The 25,357-nt window shown below is 38.2% G+C and overlaps 1 protein-coding gene across 8 annotated transcripts in view; it reads left to right on the plus strand.

Moving 5' to 3' along the window:
• The window catches only part of LOC145670290 (bridge-like lipid transfer protein family member 3B), a 549,193-nt gene that overhangs the window by 97,938 nt on the left and 425,898 nt on the right, over window positions 1–25,357 (plus strand). For all 8 annotated transcript variants that reach the window (XR_014128253.1, XM_081738747.1, XM_081738745.1 and 5 more), the window contains exon 6: window positions 18,469–18,628. Coding sequence is in view for 7 of the 8 variants with exons in the window: in XM_081738747.1 (XP_081594873.1) it covers window positions 18,469–18,628 (160 nt within the window). In the remaining variant the exon portion in view is untranslated. The remainder of the gene's footprint in view (window positions 1–18,468; window positions 18,629–25,357) is intronic.

The raw sequence follows: 25,357 nt of genomic DNA on the forward strand, positions 1-25,357 counted from the left end.
TAGTCCCACGGTTATACCTGCTATGCTCAAGGTGACGGTGATGATGAGAAATGAATGAAGTGACAGAATGAAGAAAGTGGGAGGAAACGTGAGAATCTCGAGAAAACCCACGCAAAGGTGTTTGTCCACCACAAAGCTCACTTGGCGCGAGCTAGGATCGAACTAGAACCCCATGCACTAGAGGTGAACGCTCTACCACTGAGCCACCGCGGCCTATTATACTTTTGTTCATAACCAGACTACAGTTCGTTGCATTGTGTTGGAAAGTTGAGGAAGGGGGATGTGAGGTGTCCCGTATTCTCATGGAGAAAATATGGCAGGTGTATTTACGCTGGAAGATGTTAATTTCATATAAGACATTTTAAAGCATGTGTTTATTCCATACAACATGAATTGTATCTTTGTTTTAAATTAATAGACCCCTTTTGGTATTCATATTTAGCGAACGTCAGTCAGGCTTCTGGATGACTTGATCTACATTTGTTCGTTGTCTGTCGAGCTCCTTCATGGCTATGCGGTTAGTGTACGCGTCTTCACCGTGGGACCCGGGTTTGCTTCCCGAAGGGAGCTCATATGGTTTGGATTCCACGTTAGTCAGTAGATCCCGTCTCATATAGCCTCGCTGCTGAAAGTAACGTTAAACACAAAATCAACTCAACTCGTTTGCCTCTACCACACACTACTGGGTACAACTTTTGGCCTTTTAAGTTAAAATTTTTAGAATACAAGCACGAGACACTAAATTTCCTGTAGAGATTTTGGCGGCATACCAACGTAAAATTTCAAAATGGCGGAATTTTTTTTCCAAAAAAAACAGCGAGTATTCACGCTACGAAGCGCAATTTTCCGTCTTTCAAGTTGAAATTTTGACTGTGAAAGCACGTGATCTGCCAAATTTGCTGTATAGATTTTCTCGGCGATCGAATGTAAAATTTCAAAATGGCGGCCATTTATTTCAAAACAGCAGTAAGTAGAAAATTGTTGCAAGTTGTAACAATGACAATCTTGAATATAAATCACATTTTAACATTTTTACCCCAAAGACATTGAAATATTTCAAAAAAACCCGATTAAACCCGAAAAAACCCAATTAAACCCGAAAATACCCGAAAAAACCCATATGAGCCCAGGTGGGTTGGGCTTTTTCAAAAAAGCCCGGGTTTTTTCAAACCCTGCATCATGTGGTTTGTATCGACAGGGAAAGAAAAAGCCATTGTGATTGCTTCAAAAACGGGAAGATTTATGCCGATCACTTGAAGATTTGAACCATGATAATGCTAGTGTACAATCTATGAAGCTGGCACATCATTTCTACTAACACACTACGATTCTCCAGCAATAGTAACTTTACTGGATGAATTCCAGTATCATTCATACATCCTTGCAGTAAGTCGCTCCCCATTCAGAATGAAATACAATTGGCAAAATTGCCACCCACCAGTGATGCTGCGAAACACCACATCATCAGGTTCAATTGTACCGCGTAAATGATTTGCGAGCGACTGAATATGAATGGACAACATTAGGAGGTAATGTTGTCCAGAGGCACCAGCAAGAATGACCAAGGAACCCGCTCCGCGTAATATCCTGTAACTGTAAAAAGGGCTGTGAAAGTATGTACGGTTGTCGAAAAGCAGGAATTGTGTGCTCTAATTTATGTCAGTATCGAGGAATTGGATGTGTGAATGCAAAATCAAATGATGGAAACCATGGAGATGAACGAGATAATGATAACCTCCTTGATTTCTAATAAAATAAGTCCGAATGGACTAGTTACAAAAATGTTCTTAAGGTGTATACTAACGTGTAATGTAAATATTAAGTTGATTTGAAGAATACTAGGAGGAAAATTGCATTCTAGTTATAAACAAGACATTTTTAAAAAATTACATTCAAATGACTATTGTAGTTGAGAGTGATTTTAAGTGTGTGAATTACGATTTTCTATGAATAGGAGACTGTCAATTTCTGCTACTTTCTAATGCTGTCAATAAATGATTTTTGTGTTATATTTAAGTGATGTAAAACTATGTATCATAAAAGCTTACGCCATAGGGAAAAACGTTGGCCATTTTAAGAGTAAATTAATAATGATGATAGTGAAAACGGTGGCTGAGTTTTATTAACATACGATAATTGTCAGTGTTGCAAGTTTTAAAGAATTTATTGGGAAAATCACGTTTTATCCCGAAATTTTGGGTTTTGCGCTTTTTCCACAAATTGGGCTTGATTAATATAAGTGTTACCTCGTTCGAATTTACGTTTCTTAAGATTTCCAATGATATATAACTCTTGGTCCTATGTGATAAAAGAAGGTGACTAGAACCGCGAAAGTGTATGTCACCTTATGCACTTTTATACAAAGAGGTCAGAAAGTAACATAATTTATATATTTTTCTCGGCTTGTATTGCACCGATTTGTGTTATTGTTTTCTATGATTGAGATAAATATCAAGGACATCTGTTGTTGGTGTTTCGTTGGTGTGCAATAACTGTCAGTGTTGCAAACTTCTCATGATTTCTGAAAATATATCTTTTTAAAATAAAAAAGTTTTCTTCTTCCTCTTCTAGAAATTTAGCCCGATGGGCATATATGTTATTTACTTAGATTTTCTGTCTTTTAAGGTTTCCAACCATATATGATTCATGGCTTTGTGATAATTAGAACGGTGGCTAGATGAATAAACATAAAGGGTGACGATTTCCATAAATTCCTTGTCGTCGTCTAAAGATGGCGGACATTTTTCAAAATTGCGGGAAAAGCTACAGTGGGATTTTAGGGGACTTTTAGTATGTTATTCCTGACACATCCCCCTACTTCCATACCAATTTTCAGCTTGTTACTAATTTGTTCCTTTCTTGGCAGAAAAATGGGCTATCTTTACTGGACTATAGGTTTCTGAATACCCAAGACTAAAACAAGTGAATAAGAGACGTGATATTTATTAATGGATTTAATGGTAGTTAAGGTGTACCTTACTGTTACCAATAACTTTTTGTTTAGTGTTAAGTGATCTGCTGTATTCGTTGCAAGTGGTTTTTTGCTACTACAGTCACAAGTATGGTATCTTGTAGTTTAAAATGGCTTTTATTACCCTTGGTAGTAACATTATGTCTACCTGAGAGCAACTTTTTTTTTTTTTTTTTTTCATAAAATTATATAAACCTACTTATTACTACGGACGAAGAACAATGGTGCGCTTTGTCCGAAATATTTAAATGACTGTGTTTATGGAAAAGCAACCATAATAAGAGAGATTTTCGTCGGTTCCTGTCACCACGGCATGGCGCGTCCTCAGGTTACGGATCGAGGAGAAGGCCTCTAGATAGAGAGGTTAGCTGCGAATTTACTGAATAAGCAGTCGCGGACAGTCGACAAGGAGTGGTCCTCTAGCTTGAGGGTTTGGCAGGAGACTAACTATCTCATCCAATAAAAAAGGCACTTGTTGAGAAACATTATTATTACGGACGAAGAACAGTGGTGCGTTTTGTCCGAAATATTTAATTCATTGTATTTATGGAAAAGCAACTATATTAAGAGAGAGAGATTATCGCAGAATGAAGGTAATATTCAATGTCTGAAAACGGAGAGATTTAATTTAAGGAAATCAAAAGAGAGCCAGGTAAGAGAGGATTACCAAATTGATGTCTCGAGTAGATTCTCGGTTTTAGAAGGTTCAGAGTGCACTAGTGTTGAGGATACTTGGTCTGAAATCAGAGATAGCATCAAAATTTTAGCAAAAGAAAAATTAGAACACGCGGAAAATGCAGGAACAAACCATGGTTCGACCAGTAATGCACTAAAGTAGCAGAGAAGAGAAAACAAGCAAAAGTGCATTGGCTACAAAATACGAATGAAATAATTACACAAAATTTCGTAGACATCAGGCGGGAAACTTCCAAAACTTTCAGAAGAAAGAAACTCGATTATTTGAAATCTAAAATTAAACAACCCCATACGAAAAAAAACAGGCATCTGTACAGTTCATGTCAAACATGTGCCTGAAAATGGAACACGAACTTTTCACCTGTACAGTGCCAGGATTTATTCAGTTAATGTGCTTGTATAGACGCAGAGAACATGCATTTACAGGCGTCAAGCACATACAAGAAACCTGTACATGCAATGTACAGTATATGCTCAGAGAAAAAACAGTTTATTTACAGGTGAGGAAGGTGCTGTTTTCAGGATCACAAACAAACACAAATTCGTATACATGCACATGTCCAGAGAGAAAAAAGCAGTACATGTACATTGCATGTATAAGGCGAAATACATGTGCTTTTCAGGTATACAGCATCCATTTAGAACACCCAACACCCATTTAGAGCACCCAACACTTTGCCTGTACAGATACAGGTACATGTACATTGTATGATTATTATAATGTTTTTAAATTTTTTACATGCACTGAACAGGCAATGTGTATAATGCTTGTACAGGTCACTTGTGTATTGCATGTTGATACAGAAACACAAACACAACTTTTTACATGCACTAAACAGGCAACGTGTACATTACCTGTACAGGATACGTGTGCTTTGCATGTTCATTTACTTCTATGATTTTATGTTTTATCATTTTATTTTATATGCCGTTAGAATTAAATAAAGAAAATTACGTAATTCCGTTCACATTTTTGCTGACATCTTGTGAGGATATTTTCAATCATTAAACCTCTGCATGTATTGTGGCTGTACTTCACAGTTAGCACCCCCAGTTTGCAGGCAAATATTACCAACATGAAAGACATACAAGCTACTATAAAGATCCATATTTCCTTTACACGAACATGCTCTGTATATCAGTGGCGTAGCCAGAAACTCATCGAAGGGGAGGTTTAAGCCATTAACATTACCAGAATATTTAGCTGAGGGGGGCATGGCCCTTACTTCTGAGAATTGAAAGAATTTTTCAGTGATCATATAGTATTGTAATGGTACTCTGGGGGACAACATTGCCCCCTCTAGCTACGCCTATGACTTAAATACATACACATATCTCAATATACAAAAGACAGAGTTCAGAGTGACTGACTAACTGATTGATTAACGCATAGGTCAAACCACTTAAGCTAGAAAGTTGAAATTTGGACAGTACATAAGATATGTGATGTAGGGTACCAGTAAGGAAGGATTTTTGGAAATTCAACGTGGAAGAGGGAAAATGGGATGGGAAGAATTTTTAAAAGATGGCCGTATCTCCGAATCCCTTACGGTTAAAGACTTGAAATTTGGTATTTGGATTTCTCATTTGAAATAATTTGACACATGGTTTAGTTTTTAACAAAATATTTCAGTAAAAAGGGGAAGAAAAGAGGTGGGAAAAAAAGGTGTGGGGATTGCAATTATTGTAATAAGACGTCGATATTTCGGAATCCCTGAAGGTTAGAAACATAAAATTTGGTATTTGAACCTCTTATTTAAAATAGATCTGTATTTCTGTTTTTATATCTATGCATTCTAGAAGGAAAGAAAAGGGCGGGAAGAAAAATGTGTGGAGGAATACAATTATTAAAATAAGATGTTTATACCTTGGGATCTGGGAACAGAGTCATGAAACTTGGTATTTCAACTTAAATTCGGTATGGTTGCAGGTTCATGAGGTGCGAGGCCATAGGCCGAGCTACATGCAAAAGCGGTGGGTTTGCCTCCTGTTACTTGAACTGAAATTCGGTATAGCTCGGAATTCTGGAAGGTAAGAGACATGACACTTGGTATTTGAACTGAAATTCGGTATATGTACAGGCAGTAGGCCGAGCATTACGGGCGTCTGGAGGAAGTGGCGTAGCTAGGGAGGATCCAGGAATCTGAACACCCAGAAATTTATAAAAGTTGTTAAAATAAAGCCTATCCTGTCTACGCCATTGTCTGTATACGAAGCCTCCAGCTAGCCGAAGGCTAGTAAAATTAAAAGTTACGATATTTGTCGTCTCATCACGGCCAAGCAATAAGGCCGAATGAAATAATTTTTGGTATAAGTTAAGCCCAATCTGGGCTATACAGGGGATTTATAATATTCACTTTGATTATAGTACGTACCCTAAGGGGGAGCAGTGGTGATTTTTTTTTCTTAACGAAGGATTAGTATCTCACGAGCTATTCAACTTAAGCTGAAATTGGGTATATTAGCTCGTAATTAATAAATAGATATGTGCCCTTGTGTTTTCGAAAATTCGCTCTTGTAGGGAGGGGAGGGGGTATTTTCTATATTCTATATGGGGAATTGATAATGCGTTATATGTAAAACAACCCAAAACGGTCAATATTTGTGTTGAATCTATAGTTTTCAGGGTCGCTGAGATGAACAATGACAATTACGAAGTCGTTCATTCCAAGTTCAGTCCCCATCGACATTAAGGGAGGGGTAATAAAATATTCAAATTGACCAAGATAAATATCGAATACATAGTTGTTGGGATCGCTGAGATGATTAGTACTAATTCAGAAGCCATTCAAATCCAAGTTTAGCCCATCGGCATGGGGGAGGGAGGAGGCGCGGCATTCATCAATTGTTGGTCTGACGAAGCGAAGCGGGTAGTTCAATGTTAACATTAAAATCTGCTTCTCTGCAAGGAATCTTTCAGTAGTCTGGAAATTGCTTGTACAACACATGTTTTAACTATTCCTTGGTGGGTGTTAACCATGTAGCTGTGCATCACCTGTACATTGTTAGCAGTAGCTTTGTACAGCCAATGTATAATCAATGCAAGACAGATATCAATCCATATGTACTTTTCTGTCGAATTGCATGAATTCTTCAAAGGAACATTCGCTGTACCTGCAACATGTAACACGCCTGTGTACGGGTCATTAAACACAGTGTACAACCCAAGGATTGAGTGACTGTACAGTGCTTGTTTATTTCAAACATGTTAACGTTAAGAACATCCAATGTAACGGGAATGTTTCGGAAGTCTGGAAAGGATTTATACAACACATGTTCAGGTATTTCTTATTAGGTGTTAAACATGGAGCTGTACATCGCCTGTACATTGCTGTTAGCACGAGCTGTGTGCTACCAATGTACTATCAATGCAGAACAAACATCAATCCAGCCATACCTTTTCTGTCGAATTGCATGTATTCTCCAAATATACATTCATTGTACATGCAACATGTAACGTGACTGTGTACAGGCTATCAAACACATACTGTACAATGCATGTTTTGAACACATGTGCTGTGTCTGTTCATTTCTTACATGTTAACATTAAAAACAGCCTCTGTAAAGGGCGTGTTTTGGGGTCTGGAAACCGTTTGTACAATACGTACTCAACTATTTTTTGTCAGATGTTAAACATGTAGATGTACATCGCATGTACATTGCTGTTAACAATAGCAATGTACAGCCAATGTACGATCAATGCAGAATAGACGCCATTCGAGGTATACTTCGTGGTCGATTTGCATGTATTCTTTTAAAAAAACATTCATTGTACATGCAACATGTAACATGTCTGTGTACAGGCTATCAAACACATACTGTACAATGCATGTTTTGAACACATGTCAGTGTCTGTTCATTTCTTACATGTTAACGTTAACAACAGTCTCTGTAAAGGGAATGTTTCTGGAGCCTGGAAGTTATTCCTACAACATTTGTTCAACAATTCCTTGTCAGGTTTTAGACATGCAGCTGTACATTGCCTGTACATTGCTGTTAGGAAGGGCTATGTACAGACAATGTATAGTCAGTGTAGAACAGAGGTCAATACAGGTGTACTTTTCTGTCGAATTGCATGTATTTTTCACATGACCATTCACTGTACATGCAACACGTAAAATGCTTGTATTTAAACTATTAAACATTCACTGTTCAACGCATTTTTGAGCGCTTGTACAGTGCTTGTTACTTTTTTTTTAACATGTTGAAAGCAAAATTATTGTCTGTACATGCACTGTACATTGATATTACCGAGCTCACTGTACAGCATATGTCCGTTTACCTCAAAATAGATCTCAATACATTCACTTACAGATCAAGAAACGCCTGTTTTCTTTCACGAAACTAGTACGTAACATGCATAAAACAGGACCTGGAAAAATGTAACACGCACTAGACATGCGTTTGCAGTGCCTGTACAGTACCTGTACAGATTTTTCATTTTCGTATGGGACTTGAAGATAATAAAAACAAAAACATTCGGGACATGTATAAGGGGATCAACAAATTTAAGAAAGCCTATCAACCTCGCGCTTATATAATAAAGAAAGCCGACGGAACAGTTCTCACTGATACAGATATTATCTTAAATAGATGGAAAGATTTCTTTGACGATTTGCTTAACACGCAGCCGAAAACTAATATTCGTGCAGAAAGTGAGATACACAGCAGAACCATATATTCAAGAGCCTAACTGAATAGAAGTAGAAATTGCTATAAAGAAATTAAAGAAACACCAATCTCCGGGAGTAGACGAAATTCCGGCTGAGTTTGGCGATTGTCAGTGTGGATTTAGACGAAATCGATCAACTATCGACCAGATATTTACTATCAGACAAATACTCGAAAGGAAGTGGGAATACGATACCCCGGTACATCAATTATTTATTGATTTTAGAAAGGCGTACAACTCAGGAGGGAAACATTGTATAACATTCCTTCAGAATTTAGAATACCGACAAAGCTAGTTAGACTAATTAAGTAATGTTTCAATGAATTAAAAGTTCGGGTAGGAAGATTCTTGTTCACGATCTTTCAGTTCGAAAATAGCCTTAAACAAGGAGATGCATTGTCGCCGTTACGCTATAAGGAAACTTTCAACTTCGTCCTGAAGTACGCTGTAAGGAAAATGAAAGATAGCAACCAGGGACTAGAGCTGAATGATATTCATCAGGTTATGGCGTATGCTGATGATGTGAATTTAATAGGGGATGAAAGAAGAACAATAGAAAAAAGTGCAGAGGTCTTATTAAACACTTGCAGGAACATGAGTTTAGAAGTAAATGCAGAGAAAACTAAATACAGACGAGATCGTTAGTCGAGATCGTAATAATGCAAATTATGGATGCGTTAAATTATAAAATATTACTTTTGATAAAGTGGATACTTTCAAATATCTGTAATCAATATTAACAGACCAAAACCATATTCATGAAGAAATTAAATGTCAACTAAAAGCAGGAAATTCGTGTTATTATTCAGTTCAAAATCTCTTGTTGTCGCGAATTCTGTCTAGGAATTGAAGCTTAGAAAATATAAAACGATAATCATGCCTGTTGTTCTGTATGGTTGCGAAACATGGTCGATTACCCTGAGGGAAGAACGCAGACTGAAAGTGTTTGAGAACAAGATCCTAAGATGAATATTCGGACCCAAGAGGAACGGGAATGGGGGATGGCGGAATCTTCGTAACGAGGAACTACACAATTTATACGGTTTATAAAAAATTGTTAGGGTCACCAAATCTAGGAGGCTCAGATGGGTAGGTCATGTAGCCAGGATGGAAGGAAGTAGGCACGTTTTCAAAGTTCTAACTGGAAATCCAATCGGAAAACGACCATTAGGAAGACCGAGGCGTAGATGCGAAGACAATATTAAGATGAATCTCGCAGAAATAGGAATACAAGTAGAAACTGGATCCAGTTGATGCCACTGGAGAGCTTTTGTGAACACGGCATCGAACCTCCGGGTTCCGTAGGCCATAGAGTTAGTTAGTATTTATGGAAACCACAGGACAAGGTTTGAGGTTAATATATTAAAAATGATGTTCAAAATACAGAAATAAAGAAATAGTGAATAAATAAATAAATAAACGTTCTTGACCAACTATAATATCTAGAAACTTTCACGTAACGCTGCATGAAGTAGGAAAAGGAGGAAAAAAGGAATTTCAAGATTCTTGTAGATCTCCACCGTGATGACAGCTAGAGTTGAGTTATGTGGGCATCTATAGTTGAGTTATAACCTGATTTTTTTAAAAATCTATCTATATATCTATCTATACATCTATCTTTCTTTCTTTCTTGCTTTCTTTCTTTCTTTCTTGCTTTCTTTCTTGCTTGTTTTCTTTCTTTCTTTCTTTCTTTTTTTCTTTTTTCTTTCTTTTTTTCTTTCTTTCTTTCTTTTTTTCTTTCTTTCTTTCGTTCTTTCTTTCTTTCGTTCTTTCTTTCTTTCGTTCTTTCTTTCGTTCTTTCTTTCTTTCTTTCTTTCGTTCTTTCTTGCTTGCTACAAGTGGTGAGAATATCGACTCTTCGAGTTTCGACTGATAAGTGGGGTTTTTGTTCAGTGAGTGTATTAAGGAGTGAAAAATGTTATTCTAAACTTCGGTGGACTTAAATGGTGAAGCCTTTTTCTTTGTTTTTTTGTTCATAATTTCGTCAAAAACTGTTAATATTGTTTAAACCAATCGCATTACATTATGAAATCATTAGGATATACAACAATGAGAAGTTCTTGAACGTGTTTTTATTTAATATAATTCAAATTTCTCCAACAAACAAATGGAGAAAAATATTTCAACGAAAATCCTTCTACAATCTCAGAAAGGCCTGGATCCCAATGATTACGAATATTTTGATTGCTCTCACTGTAACAAAACATGTCCTACAAGAAAGGGTTTAAATATACACAAATCGAGGAAGCATTATACAGAGGAGCTAAATAATAATTCGAACGATTTCTCTGAAGAATTGACACTATTAAAATCTAATACATGGATAATAAAGAGAATACCTAGAGGAGCTAGAAGCGCTGTAGCAAACTTGCCTCAACCATCGTTGATTGTGTAGACCAAAACGATCTCAGCACTTTGAAGAAACTCTTCATTTTCGCTTTCTACCACTTTAAAATTCCAAAAAAGCGTGCTGCAACTCCAATCATAAACATTATCAAAAATAACCTTAATGATTCACATGCGCCCGAAACACCTCCTGTTACAGCCAAAAGGCCGAAACCAAAGTTTGATTTGGCTAAAAGGATAATATCTAAAATATCAGACTTTGATACAATAGGCGCCTTAAGATTATTAACTTCTGATGATACGTTGGCACCTTCCAATGAAGAAACATTTCACTGCCTGGTGAACAAGCACCCGGCTCCATCTAGAGCCCTTGAAATGCCGGACCCCCCCATCTAATCAAGATTCATCTGTATACGTAAATGAAGAAATGGTTCAGAAAGCCCATCTCTTTGGGCCCATTCCAGAAAGCCCAAAGCTGGGTTCAAATAATTTTGCGTCCGGCTCAGCGTCTGGGATAGATGGGATTTCCCCTCAACATCTTAAAGACTTAATCTCGAGATCTGCCGGTGAAGCAGGATCTTTTCTTTTGAGTCAGATCACGAAATTGATGAATCTCATCCTTAATGGAAGAGTAAATCAAGAGGTTTGTCCATACTTGTTTGGAGCTAACCTCTGCGCCCTAAATAAGAAGGAGGGGGAAATCAGATCTATTGCCATCGGCAGTGTTTTCAGACGTTTGGCATCAAAGTTAGTAGTGTCCTCAGTCTACAATCAATGTTCTCAGTATCTACAGCCTCATCAACTGGGATTTGCAACACCAAAAGGCAGTGAAGCTATCATTCACGCCACTCGAACATTTATACATTCAAATAAAAATTCGAACAAGGTCATTCTAAAAATCGATTACAAAAATGCCTTTAATTCAGTTGAACGAGACATCATTTTAAAGGAAGTTAAACAAATCATTCCTCAGTATTATTCATATTTTTCGCAAAGCTATGCAAATCCATCAACGTTAGTTTACAAAAAAGGAAAATATCCTCATGTGTAGGAGTTCAGCAAGGCGATCCAGCAGGCCCGATGCTATTTAGTCTAGCAATACATCCAATTGCCCTTTCTCTCTCTTCAGAGCTAAATGTCTTCTACCTTGATGACGGAACTCTTGGAGGATCACCACAAACCGTGTTCGAAGATATAAAGAAGTTGATTACAAATTCAGAGAAAATATTTAATAGGTCTACAAATAAACCCACAAAAATGTGAACTTTTCTTCAATTCGGAAGAAAGCGACCCTAAAATTGTATCTGAATTTTCAAAATATTACCCGGAATACGAATAGTGAAAAATAATGAGATCTCATTGCTGGGTTCACCACTACACGAAGAAGGAATCGAAAACCATCTCGAGAAACACCTGAATGACCTCAAAAGAATATCATTCCGATTAGAAAGTTTACCAGCCCACATTGCTTTCTTTTTGCTCAAAAATTGCTTCGGCATTCCTAAACAAACCTACTTTCTCCGAACAGTTCCAACATGGGTCAATCCCTCCAGACTTCTACAAATGGATCACATACTGAAGAAAGAGTTACAATCAACAATAAATTTCAATATCAACGAAACGCAATGGACTCAAGCAAGCCTTCCCATCAGAGTTGGTGGTTTAGGCATAAGAAAGGCTTCAAACCTATGCCTTCCTGCCTTCATTTCGTCTTGCCACGGAGCGTTGCCACTCGTTTCCAAAATTATAAAGTATCCAGTAGACGAAGTGGGAATAAGCTATTTGGCAGAGGCTTTGGAAATTTGGAAAGGCATTTACGATGGAAAAACCCCGGTTTTAAAAGAGTCACAGAAACAATGGGATCAAATTATTCTAAATGAGGTAATCGAACACGAAATAGTCGCTGAAAACAACATTGAAAGTGTGCGCATCAAAGCTTTAAGAGAGAAGAAATCAGGAGCATGGCTACAGTCAACACCATCTATAAACATAGGGACATTCTTGAATGACAATTTTTTCAAAATCTGCATAGGATTGCGCTTAGACCTGAATATTTGCCATGAATTTATTTGCACCTGTAACAACAAGATGGACAAGAAAGGTCATCATGCTTTGAGCTGCAACAAAAGTGGAGGAAGATTTGCATGTCATAGCGAATTAAACAACATAATCAAAAGAACTCTTGCAAGCATCGACTTTCCGAGTATATTAGAACCTCGAAGAATGTTCAGGAACGATGGTAAGCGGCCAGACGGAATAACATTAATTCCGTGGAAAAAGGGTCTAAGATTAGTCTGGGATGTCACATGTGTGGATACGTTTGCTCCATCTTATCTACAATCCACAAGTATAAAAGCAGGGAGTGCAGCGGTTTGTTCACGCAAACACTCAAAGTACTCTAAACTTAAAGAAGACCATCATTTTATAGCCTTTGCTACCGAAACAACAGGTGTCTTCAGCAAAGAAGCAATTGATTTCTTGAAGGAACTAGGAGCAAGTCTGACAGCAACAACAGGAGACCCTAGAAGCTATCAATTTTTACTGCAACGTATAAGCATAGCCATACACAAAGGCAATGCTGTCATTATTTTGAGTTCCTTCCTTTCTTCCCATAAGCTTGAAGAAATCTTTTACCTCAGATAGAACACTTTAACAGGCATAAGGAGAACACGCGTCAAGCCTGAATCCCTAAAAATAAACCCACAAAACACTGATCCCTTCTATAGTCGACGAAGGGCATACCACGCAATATATCAATACCTCGTGAATTAGTAGGAAAAGACAGATGATTCTTTCTACCAATAGAAACCAAAGAACAAAGGAAAGGTGCCCCAATGGATGTTCTTTAAAACCGGAAAGCTTTACCAAACCTTTATGAACATCAACAATCTTAACTTTTTTTTTGGAAAAGAGAAAAATCAGGACGTGAACATTCAGAAACTGAGGGAAGCCCACAATATCCTAGATAACTTCTAGGGAAATAAGAAGTATACAGGTGGAAATTCTTTGAGAGTCACTATGATGACTTGAAGAATAACAATCCTAATTTTCCAATTTTCATCAGGGAGTGCAGCGGAACTCAAGCAAAGTTGTTTGCCAGATTTGAGCGAGACGAAGAGGGCAGTATTTTTGAAAGATTTGTAACCTGAAGACAACCTGAAGGAAGTAAAATCTGTAGCATCCGTCTAAAGCAAACCCATGATATTAGTTTACTCATGTAATTTTGGTTCATGTATTATAAATAATGCGATATTCCAAATATATATATATATATATAGATATATAAATATAGATAGATAATTTATCTCTAGCTATTGAGCGGTACTATACATTACCACTTTCCCTTAAAAAGAACTTCCTTTTTGAGTGTAAGATGGTGTTTTATAAACGGTGTTTATATTATAACTTCCGTGACTAATGTCTTGATTACAGTAGTTTTAGGGGGAAGGGGCTGTCTCAGGAACATCAGTCCCAAAAATACTGAGAATTGTATAGGAGTTGTATCTCTAAGGGTTCTGCATATCCTGAAAGGAGAATACACACAGTTGTGGGATTTTTCATAATGGATTTATGAAAAACCTAATCTCGGACAAATTTGCTCAATGCAATGGAATAAAAACGGTAAATTTAAACAACAGTTGGAATTGGTGACATAATTTTATTCTTTTGGATTTTCTATACTCAGAATCTTCCAAATCATAAAAGGTCTTTTGAAACAATGTGAAACCATCCAGATTATTCCAGGATGTAACAGAGCCTTCTAGAACAACCTGGAATCATCCAGATTTTTCTAAAATGTAACGGAATCTTCTACCACATTATGAAACCATCCAGATAATTCTTTGCGTTTAGCTTAGAGTATGAAAGAGAGAATACATGAATTTACAGTTCAGTTGTCACCTTCAAACAGCGTAAATCACCAAATTTGTACTCCAACAGTACCTGTAAGCTTTTGTAAGAATCCTGCAAATTGATTGAGTTGTAGGGAGTTTTGTGGAAAGAATTGAGTTTGAAATATTTTCTGACTGAAATCACGGGAAGTGAAGTGTGCTGACTATTCACATATTCATAGAAGAGTGATATATATACATAAAAGACCAGGAAGAAACAGACTTCCTTCTGGTTGGGAATAAGAGTTCTCATTTCAAGACTGTTTGAATGTCAAGATGTTTCCAGTGATGACTTTCTATGATCTAAATATTTTGATAATATCAACAATGACACTAACTGAACAAGAAGTCTCCCATGATATGGATGGTGAAGATTGTGTATCTGCACAAGTAGAATTACATTGCTTGAATCACCCAACTGTAGAGATAAGGGTTTAGAAACCATGGTTCATTGAAGTCAAGTCATAAGCTATATGTATTAAGAAAGCGTAGCAAAATTACTGCAGCTGTAAGAGAATACGAAATCAAAACTAACCAAATTCTTCAAAGTAGAAATTCCATCTTCAGAACAAAACGAACCAAAAGAAACTTGTGCAATTTGCCGGGAATTTATATCAAACATCAATTCAATAGTTAAATTGTGTAAATCCTACAATAAAAGAGTGGAAGTTCCAACAGTTATCCCGCGTCTCTTTCAAAGGTACAAATTTGAACCACGTTCCATCTGCAACAAAACATGTGGTGCACGTGATGTCTGCATAACGATTGTTTGGAGACAGGATCCCTATTATGGTCATCCTATGAATGAAGCGTATGTTCAAATTGCAGTTATTTTATCTGGAAGATAAATGAGACTTTTCTCGTCAGAGCACCAACAAAAAAGACACTATACCAGTTGCACCAGAAAAAGTGGTGAAAGTAAAAAGATATATATATGACCCGCAGTATGAAAAATACTTGCCATATATTAGAAAGAACACTCAGTATTTCACATTGGGAGATGAAAATTTCATGCACTGCGACCCAAGTGGGTGATTCTGCATTCACTTAAAGCTGTCTGTATGTGTGTGTTGTGCCAGTTTTGAACTCTGCGTGGTAACTTTGAAGGACGTACTTAAAGGCGTGACATATGACACCTTGGTTAGACGTGTGAAATCATCAGTAGTCTGTAATGTGCAACGAGAGACCAGAGATAGGTGGCTTTTCTGGATTGGGAGGACTCGTCTTACAAACACTTGGTCTGAAAAACATATTAGATGACTCTTCTAAGGTTACATATGCAACATGGAAAATAAACTCACTAAGAAAACTATTGCAGTTCTGGTCGTTTCTTTCGAATTGCTAGGTGCTTTCACGCTAATTATCGACAGTAGAAGTCCCAGTCTATGACTATGAATGACGGTAGCAGCTCGTGATGCACGATTCCCTTCCAATCCCACCAAACCCACACCGTAACGTTCCTTAGCGTCAGTGTGGGCTTTGCCACAAACTTTGGAGCAGCTTCTCTCTTCGACCAGGATTTTTTTCGTACATTGTTGTAGGTTATTCACATTTTTATCACCCGTGATCAACCGCTTTAAAAGTGGCTCAAATTCGTTGCGCTTCAGTAGGGTTTCGCAGATAGAAATTCGATCGCGTAAATGTTTTTGAATCAGTTCGTCACTCAAACGTCGAGCTTCTTCTTGTAGCCAGCTTCTTTCAAATGGTTTATGACTGTTTGGTGATGGATGTTTAGGTCCTTGACGATATCATGCTTTTCTTCTTCGGCTTTTGCCATAATACCATCTACTTTTTCTGTGGTTGGTCACTCACTGCGTGGAGCATTTTCCACATCGAAATTTTCAGAAAAAAGTGACTGAAACCATCTTTTGATAATATATCTTGCCTATAAACAGCAAAAAATTCTTCACTAGCCTGTGCAGCATTTGTGTCTTTATAGAAATAAAACGGTAAAAATGTCACGTAGTTTGGCGGAAAGTTCACTTAGTTTTACGGCACTATATCTTACGTTTCATGTGAAAAAATACATCAGATTGTGTATATTTATTGTTAGTTGTGAAATGGCACTAGGTCTTATCCGCTGCGACTCATATATATCCTGTTATTTGGGACACTAGAGCCTTCTCGTGCGCAAAAGGCTCACTACTTTATAGATATATGATATAATCGAACAAGACTGTCGCATATTATGTGTTACTAACTGATGAAGGTAGTATTGTTATGTTACGTTGAGTTGACTTTGAGTTTAACGTCCCTTTCAGCAGCGAGGCTATATGAAACGGGACCTACTGATTAACTGGAATCCGAACCACATGATCTTCTGCCGGGAATCGAACATGAGTCTTCTACACTAAAGCACAGATATTGCCTTGATTTCAATAACCATTATGCATAATATGGGTCCAAAAGTGTGAATGTTTATATATTAGTAATACAGATGGTGATCAGAAAAATGGAAACACGAACGAAATTGCAATTTACCAGATTAATATGGTGTCGGGCCACCTTTCGCCTTCAGAACAGCCGTGATGCGACGTGGGATGGAGGCATAGAGGTCGTGAATGGTAGCAAGTGGAATTTTACACCATTCCTCGTGCAGGGCATCGGCCAATTCTGTGAGAGAGGATGAAGGTGGAAATCGTCACCGGAGTCGTGTTTCCTAGACGGACCACAGATGTTCAATTATGTTGAGATCTGGGGATTGGGTGGGCCAGGGGATGTGTTGAACTTCATCCCGGTGTTCCTCAGACCACGCTGCAACAACGCCAGCTGTGTGAATGGGTGCATTATCATCCTGGAAGATGGCGTCATTGTCCGGGAACAACATCCGGACCATAGGATGCAAGTGGTCTCCTAAAATTGCGACATAATCGTTGGCAGTGATTCGTCCGCTAATAATGAAAACCATGATATTGCGGCCCACAGCATCACCAAGCCGCCGCCATGTTTCACAGTTGGGCGGAGACACTGCAGATCATAAGCTTCTTTGGGCGTTCTCCACACATAAACACGGCCCGTGGTTGGGAATAGGGCGAAGGATGACTCATCCGACCATATCACACGTTTCCAGTCCTCAACGATCCAAGTTGCATGGTCGCGGCACCATTTGCGGCGTGCGAAAGCGTTATGGTCCCTAATGAGCGGTTTGGCACGTGCAACACGACCCCGTAAGTTCATGTCATGTAATTCGCGGCGGACTGTGATTGTCGAAACAGGGTGGGGGAGGTGCTAATTGAGTTCCTCCGTCACTTGCTCCGCAGTGGCACGACGGTTCTGCGTGACAATGCGCTTTAATACCCGGCGTGACCTGTCACTCATGATTTTCTTCCGCCCACTGTTCCGCTTCCCCGATGTGGTTTTCCCGTGTGTTGTGTAGGCAGTCATCACCTTCGACACTGTCCCACGCGTCACACCTAACACAGTAGCCACTGCCGTCACACTCACTCCACATAACCGCGCACCAACAATTTGCCCTCTTTGAAGATCTGAGAGGTCTCCCATTTTACACTACCTGCGTCTGCTGCAGCCACTGGACACTGCTGTTCCACTGCGCCTGACGTAGTATGGAGACCGACCTAACACACCACCACCAGCGGTCCGGCGCTGCGGGCGCCACGACACCACTGCCAACCCATACATCTGACGTGTTGCCAACTACATGTGTTTCCATTTTTCTGATCACCATCTGTATATTAAATTGCTATTTATAATGAGTTTTGAAGCTTCTTGTTATAAGTTTTTAGATATTCCGTATATAAGAGTTCTTTCATTTTGTTTTTAATTGAAAGATGTTTATCATGAACTTCTTTAGTAAATAATAAGTTACAATAACATAGACTATTTGTAACACATTGTTTGTAAATCTCAAAATACTTTTTTGTTTGTTTTTTAAGCTGTTACCAGAATATCAAGCGCAAATATCACAGCAAGCACGAGCGAAAGAACAAGTAAAAAGTGCATTATCTCGAATATTTACAAGATATGATGTTGTAGAAACTTCATATCACTTCCTATCGGAGAATCTTGATTTACATTTGTGTGATGATCCTGGAGGTAAGTTAAGTTATGGTGATGCTTCATAAATATATAACAGAGTACTTAGTGTTTGTTTTATTATCTTTAGGTGTATCCACCTGGCTACTTGTAATGTACCCCTACATGTTGTTGTTAATAACTCCTTTAATCAATTCACTAATTTGAATACAGTTTTCCGTATTTTAAACAGAATTTAATTCTTTATATCAAATGAAACTGAATTAAAATTGATAGATGCTTTCCCAAGTTATTAACAAAAGAACGTTTGTGTATTCTCATTTTTGCTTGTCTATATAAATAATAGCAAATGAGAATTCAGACCTATTGTGTGTAAAAGCATTACAGTTTACAATTGTTCCATATTGTCGTACGTATATTTCTCCTCTCCTTATCTACTGCTTGTTCGACTACCAACAAAAATAGATATAAAGTACATATACTAAATGTTCCGTTATCAATAATTTTCGAATGAATCAATTAAAATATAGTTGTTAGTACATACAGATAGTTACAGACCCTTACGTCAAGAAAAGCATAGTTAAAATTGTTCTAAATGTTCGAATCTATTGACAAAAGTATATACTGGATATGTATACCCATTTGGTGGTACGGTGCAAGTATCTCACAAGATAATTTCTTGGAGCTCCCTTTTCCAAGTATCTAATTCACAAAAAAATTACAATAGCAATAACATCTAGTAATCCACGTCCTTCTTCAAAATATGATTTGTCAAGCACTTTCACTTGGTTTACCACAACATACAATTTTCGGAGAGCCTTGAGCTTCCTTTCTTTTTCTTGTTCGACTTTTGGCCACCAGATGGTAGCATTGTAGAGACAAAACACTACAAAGCAGCACCTCCAAAGACGACATAGAAGTTCAGCAAGGCTTACAGAATTTTCAGTTTGGTATATGGAATAAGTTTTGTTTAAAAGTGGAAGTTAAAATGCATTAGGTACCATCCCGACATTTGCCTGGTGTGAAAGAGGAAAACTAAGGAAAAAACTTCGCCCAGAATGATTATCCTGAAAAGGTTTTCACATCTTTCCGACTGAGTATCCTCAACTAGAACGCGGGAATGCTCGCACCAGAAGCGACAGCGTTAGCGACTTACCTTGTTGCAGTAAAACCTAATATCAACATCTTTTTATGTAGTCAACTACAACAGATCTATTTTGTAACAAAGACCCAGAACGATTTTTCGGCACTTTTATTGTGTTAATATTACAAAACCAACTCCAGTTGGTATCCTTATGCAGATACTAGCAAAGACATTTTTCAACAATGAGAACAAACAGTGGTATTAGCAAATATTGAAAGAAGAAATGTTTCATCATGCGCATACCCGCATTCGCTAGCGCACCTTTTCCATCTGGACGCATTGCAGCGCGAGCCCTCCTGTTCCACCTTACCTGACGCGCGTTATATACAATACTACATTGTAGCGACCACTTAGCACATATCGGCACATGTTTTTGAATAGTATAACTGGATAAAGATACCACAACACTTTCTACTATTAAATACTTATAAACCTGTCCTTTTCATGTCTGATTAAGGATAATAATTGGAGCATGTAATAAAAAGTTAACTTCTTTTATTCACGTCACGTGTGAGGCCATGATGGCTCAGTGGTGGAATGCTAACCGCTGTTTCATAGGTCTGGTTTGATTCTAGCCCACGCGTGTGTTCTCTCGAAGTTTTTCCATTTTCTCCTACTTCCTTTATTCCATCATCATCATTCTTCTCGTCTCATCATCACCGTCTCTTTTAGCCTCGGTACGTAATCGTAGGACGTTAAACTAGAATAGAAATCACATCACAGAGATAAGTAATATTAGAGTTGTACACCAGCAAGATATTGGGGTTAAATTCCATTAAGCGCCGCCGCGATTACTTATATCATCATAAACCAAACAGAACCTAAACTAACCTAATCTAAAGTGTTTTGAAAACTAGAAACAAATTAACGTTTGGAGAAGCTCGTGGTACGCTGTTGCCACTTCGTGCGCATCCCGGTGAGTCCTCGGCTGGAAGGGGGGCGCGGTGGCTCAGTTTTAGAGCGTTCACCTCCGGTGCTTGGGGTCCCTGGTTCGATCCCAGCTCGCGCCGTGTGGACTTTGTGGTGGACAAACACCGTGCTCGTGGGTTTTCTCGGGGTTCTCCCGTTTCCTCCCACTTTCTTCATTCCACCATTTCATTCATCTCTCATCATCACCGTCTCCTTTAGCCTAACCGGCATAACCGTGGGACGTAAAACTTACGGATTTCATTTCATTTCATTTCCTCGGCTGAAACTGTCTTGTGAGTCTTAACGAAAAAGAAAATCTCTAAATATTGGTTTGTTTGCATGGATGAAAAGATATGTTTGTCGTCCCAGTTTCTGCATGTTGGGAAGGGGGAGGGCTGTATGTGTGTGTTTATGTGACAGAGACAGAGAAAAGAGAAATGAAATCTTATTTGTGATTGTAAAGAAAGTATTGATTTTTAAATATGTTTTTTTTTTTTTTTAACAGTAGAACATCTTTTAAATGCTTATGAGGAAAAAATGAATAATAGTCAATAAAATAAACACAGATCTAAATACTTGGTATTTAGACGATGGCTGTATTGCTGGAGACCCAGATGACGTTTTAAGCGCATTAAACGTGATTCACGTACAAGATAAAACAATTGGCCTACACCTCAACTTCTCAAAATGTGAGGTTAGTTTTCTCAGAGCAACAAAGGGACAGACGCAGAAATATTTTACAGTATACAGTGAAGCAGCTCCAGGAATTCAATTAATGTCACCGTCAAATGGTTATCTTCTCGGAGCTCTCCTTTCAACAGAAGCTCGAAGAACACTAATAATGGAAAAGACAGAAAACTAGAATTATATTTCTCACGATTATCTCTGATCTCAGCACACTCCGCCTTCTATTTTCTAAAGTCTTCATTCAGTATTCCAAGAATATTATATTTTCTTCGATGCTCTTCAGCATGGCAAGATGAAGACCTAGAACATTATGACAACGCCATCAAATCTGGACTAGTCTGTACTCAATTGTGCTCTGAAAGATAACATCTGGCTCCAGGCTTCTCTTCCTGTTAGTAATGGCGGCTTGGGCATTCGTCGAACCTTAGATATAGCTATTCCAGCCTTTCTTGCCTCGCTCTACGGTTCCCGAAGCCTCATAGGGGCATTACTTCAACAGGACCTTCACCCATACATAGACTCAGAAATCACACAATGCTCTTCTACATGGGCTCTACTAGTCAGCTCTGAACTTCCTTCACTAAGCGCAAGGACAAAGCAATCATCATGGGATAATCTCATCATCAAATCATACCTCTTCCTAATGAATTCAACCAATAATCTAGAGGACAAAGCCAGACTATTCGCTGTCACATCTGTTGGAGAAGGTGATTGGCTTAAGGCCCTATCGTCTTCTTTGCTAGGACTCCATCTACTCAATGAAAGCTTCCGAATTGCTATAGCATTACGTTTAGGTGCAGAGATTTGCGTACCTCATAACTGTTTCGCTTGCAGGAGCCCAGTAGATGAAAGAGGACTACACGGACTTTCCTGTATAAAAGTGCTGGCAGACGCCCACGACATTCCATGGTTAAAGAGTCAATAATGAGAGCTCTTATCTGAGCAGGGATACCATCAATACGATATGGATGCAATCGATCAGATGGCAAGAGACCTAATGGATTAACGTTGATACTTTGGAAAAGAGCTAAAGCCTTGGTCTGGGACTTCACATGTGTCGACACGTTCGCTCTTTCCGATATTCCTTTTTCATCTGTTCAAGCTGGTACCATAGCTAGTAGAAAAGAAACAGAAAAGAGAAACAAATATAGTAACCTAATTCACAAATACCAATTCGTAACTATAGCTGTGGAAACCAGTGGAGCTTGGGCCAAAGAAGGTTTCAATTATATCAAGGAAGTGGATCAACGAATTACTCTTCTAACTGGAGGTAACAGACCCAGTTCCTTTTTAACACAACGTATAAGCATGGCTGTACAGAGAGACAATGTTGCCTCAATTCGTGGAAATATACCACCAGGAAAAGAATTAGACGAAATCTTACTCCTATGAAAAACACCTCATTGAACAAACCCATCCATGAAAAAGATAAGGAATCATCTTTCGAAGTACATCATGTTTCGTTTAATGAATTCCAAACAATGAGAAAACGGGCTTGTGCGATATTTCACAGCGAGGACAAACTTATATATATATATATATATATAAATTAGGAAAAATAAATTAAAAATATTATAATGATTTGCTAGAGTCAATAATGGACCGAGATTTATCCCCTTCACCAATTTATTAAAAAATTTGTTAAATACAAATGCTTTTGATTACAGAGACTAAAATAGTGTCTATCTTGTTATAGACCAGATGAGAGGAAATAGGTGTTTTGGATGGTGCCCCTTCTCTCAAGGCAGTCTCGAAGGCACCTGCTGGTTCTGATGAGTCTTGAAGGATAGCCCTCTCAGCTCAACGGAGCTTCGCGAGGCTTGGTTGTAGTAATGATCCCTAGTCCAATGCGACCTCGGATAAGGATAAGTGTACCCCTAGTCCTGTGCGACCTCAGGGCTGGTGTAGGTTATTTGATCAGTTGCTCGACTGATGCTGGATCCCTCGGTGGTTGGGCTGTTATCTGTCCTCTTCGGGTCCTTCCGTGAGGTCCGTCTTTTCTGCGTTCCTTGGTGTCTTTCGTGTCGGCTTCTTGTCTGCTAGGCTGTTTTCAATCAATAGCACGTGTTGTGTTGACATGTGCTTTTGTTGTGATGTGGGGGTTCTTACACCCCCACACTGGTAAAAAAAAAAATAATCTGGAAGATTATTTTGAGAAAAAAATACACAATTGTGACTAGAGATATTTGTCGGCACTACAACACTAACACATGTGGAGACACTGTATAGACACTGTAAACACTGTGATACACTGAAAAATCATTATGAGAACACTTGTTGCGATATATACATTAAATGGTAATAACACTGTAGTTCCGTCGCAGCTAAGCAGGATCAAAGCAGTCTATCGTTTCCCTCAAAGTGGGCAGAAGTGTGATCACTGTGATTAATAAATATATACAAGTTCACTGATTGTAGGTATCGGTCGAGCATGTTGGTCATTAAAATCGGTGTTGATATTGGCGTCGCACTCTCTATGTGTAGGTTGTGTTGCTTGAGTTTCGATCTGAATAGTAGGCGCCGGTGAATTGAGTCTTTCTAATGGTAAGGATATGTGGAGTCGATTAGCTAAGTTTTTGTTTTGTAACGGGACTTGCAAAAGATTAAGCACAGATAAGTTATTATTGTTATGAGAACCAAGAAAAGAAGAATTATTGGTAGCAGAAACTGGAACATAATTCTGGAAAGGAAAAGCTGATATTAGTGTTGTGTTCTTAAACGTTTATAAAAGAAATGTAAAGCTATTCCTATGGCAAGAAGAAGAAGAAATAGGATACAAGAGGTAATGAAAATAGTCCATGGAAAAGCATGATGTAAATGTAATTCTAAAAAATGACTTGGTAAATGGCTTCGTTCATGTTGAATTAGAGCTTGAAGGGATGTCAGTTTATTGAATGTTTTGTAGGTTGAAGTTATAGTTGGTTGGGAGTGTGCGATATTCTATGGTAAAGTTTGCCGTATGTCTAGTAGGTAAACTGAGGGTCTCTGTTTTAGTGTACTCATAATCTTCATGAGGTAAAAAATAAGTTAAAGAGTGATCCATTTTAGCATTTATTAGGTAAGTACTCGGAAGTTTGTTATACTGCTATTTTTTCATTTATGTTTTTGTCTTAATTTTGTACTCCCTAAGTTTGGTCCCCGTAGAATGGCTTCAAAGAGTCCACCGCAATTTCTTGAATTTAGATGGTAATTCAACTCGACATAAATTTGAATTAAGCTTCTCCAAGATTCGTGCCGGGCATTCGTAGTGAACGGTAAAATGTTCGGGTAAACCAATCTTTCTTGTAGGATAATAAACTAAAACAAGGTCCCCTGGATTATAAGATGTCTGTCTATGGTATTTGTCATAGAATTTCTTTTGTCTAAGATATGCTTGTTCTAGGTTGTTTTGTACTTTCTTCCTGATGGTTGCCAATTTATCTCTGTCAATATGTATATGTTGTTTTGATTCGAGGGTACATTCTGTCGGGATCCTAGGTTTGTAACCAAATAAGAAGCTTGCTGAATATTTAGTCCCTCCTTGTACGTAAGTATTGATACCAAAAATAAAGTGCGGTAACCATCTTTCCCATTCCGTATGCTGTTCTTGTACGAAAAATTTGAGACAGTTCTGTATGAGTTTATTGGTTTGTTCTACTAATCCTATGGAAGCATGATTATATACGGGTGAGTACTTATAGGTGAAATCGTACTTCTGCGCTAAATGTTGTAAACGAGTCTCCCCATGTACTGGGTGTTGGTCCCAAGACAACGTGGTGAATGCTCCGAATTTGAGAATGATATCATATTCTAAGAATTTCTCTATTATTTTCCGCGTTTATGGCGTCTCCTGTTTTTGCAATCACATAACGTGTAGCTAATTCTGTGGCTAGTATAGGGGAGCAAGTAAGAGAAGGTGACTTCTCGCAGTGATGTTGGCACTATTTACGTGTGAAGGCTTTTTTCGGTGAAACTATAATGGCAATTTAATTAATGGTATAAGGCAGAGTAACTGTGATTGGTGAAACTAGTACCAAAGTAGGGGCTGTATTGTCCCAACGCATGTAGTA

The sequence above is a fragment of the Thermobia domestica genome, chromosome 14 (genome assembly GCF_964235325.1).
Source record: "Thermobia domestica chromosome 14, izTheDome1.hap1.1, whole genome shotgun sequence".
Classification (NCBI taxonomy): Eukaryota; Metazoa; Arthropoda; class Insecta; order Zygentoma; family Lepismatidae; genus Thermobia; species Thermobia domestica.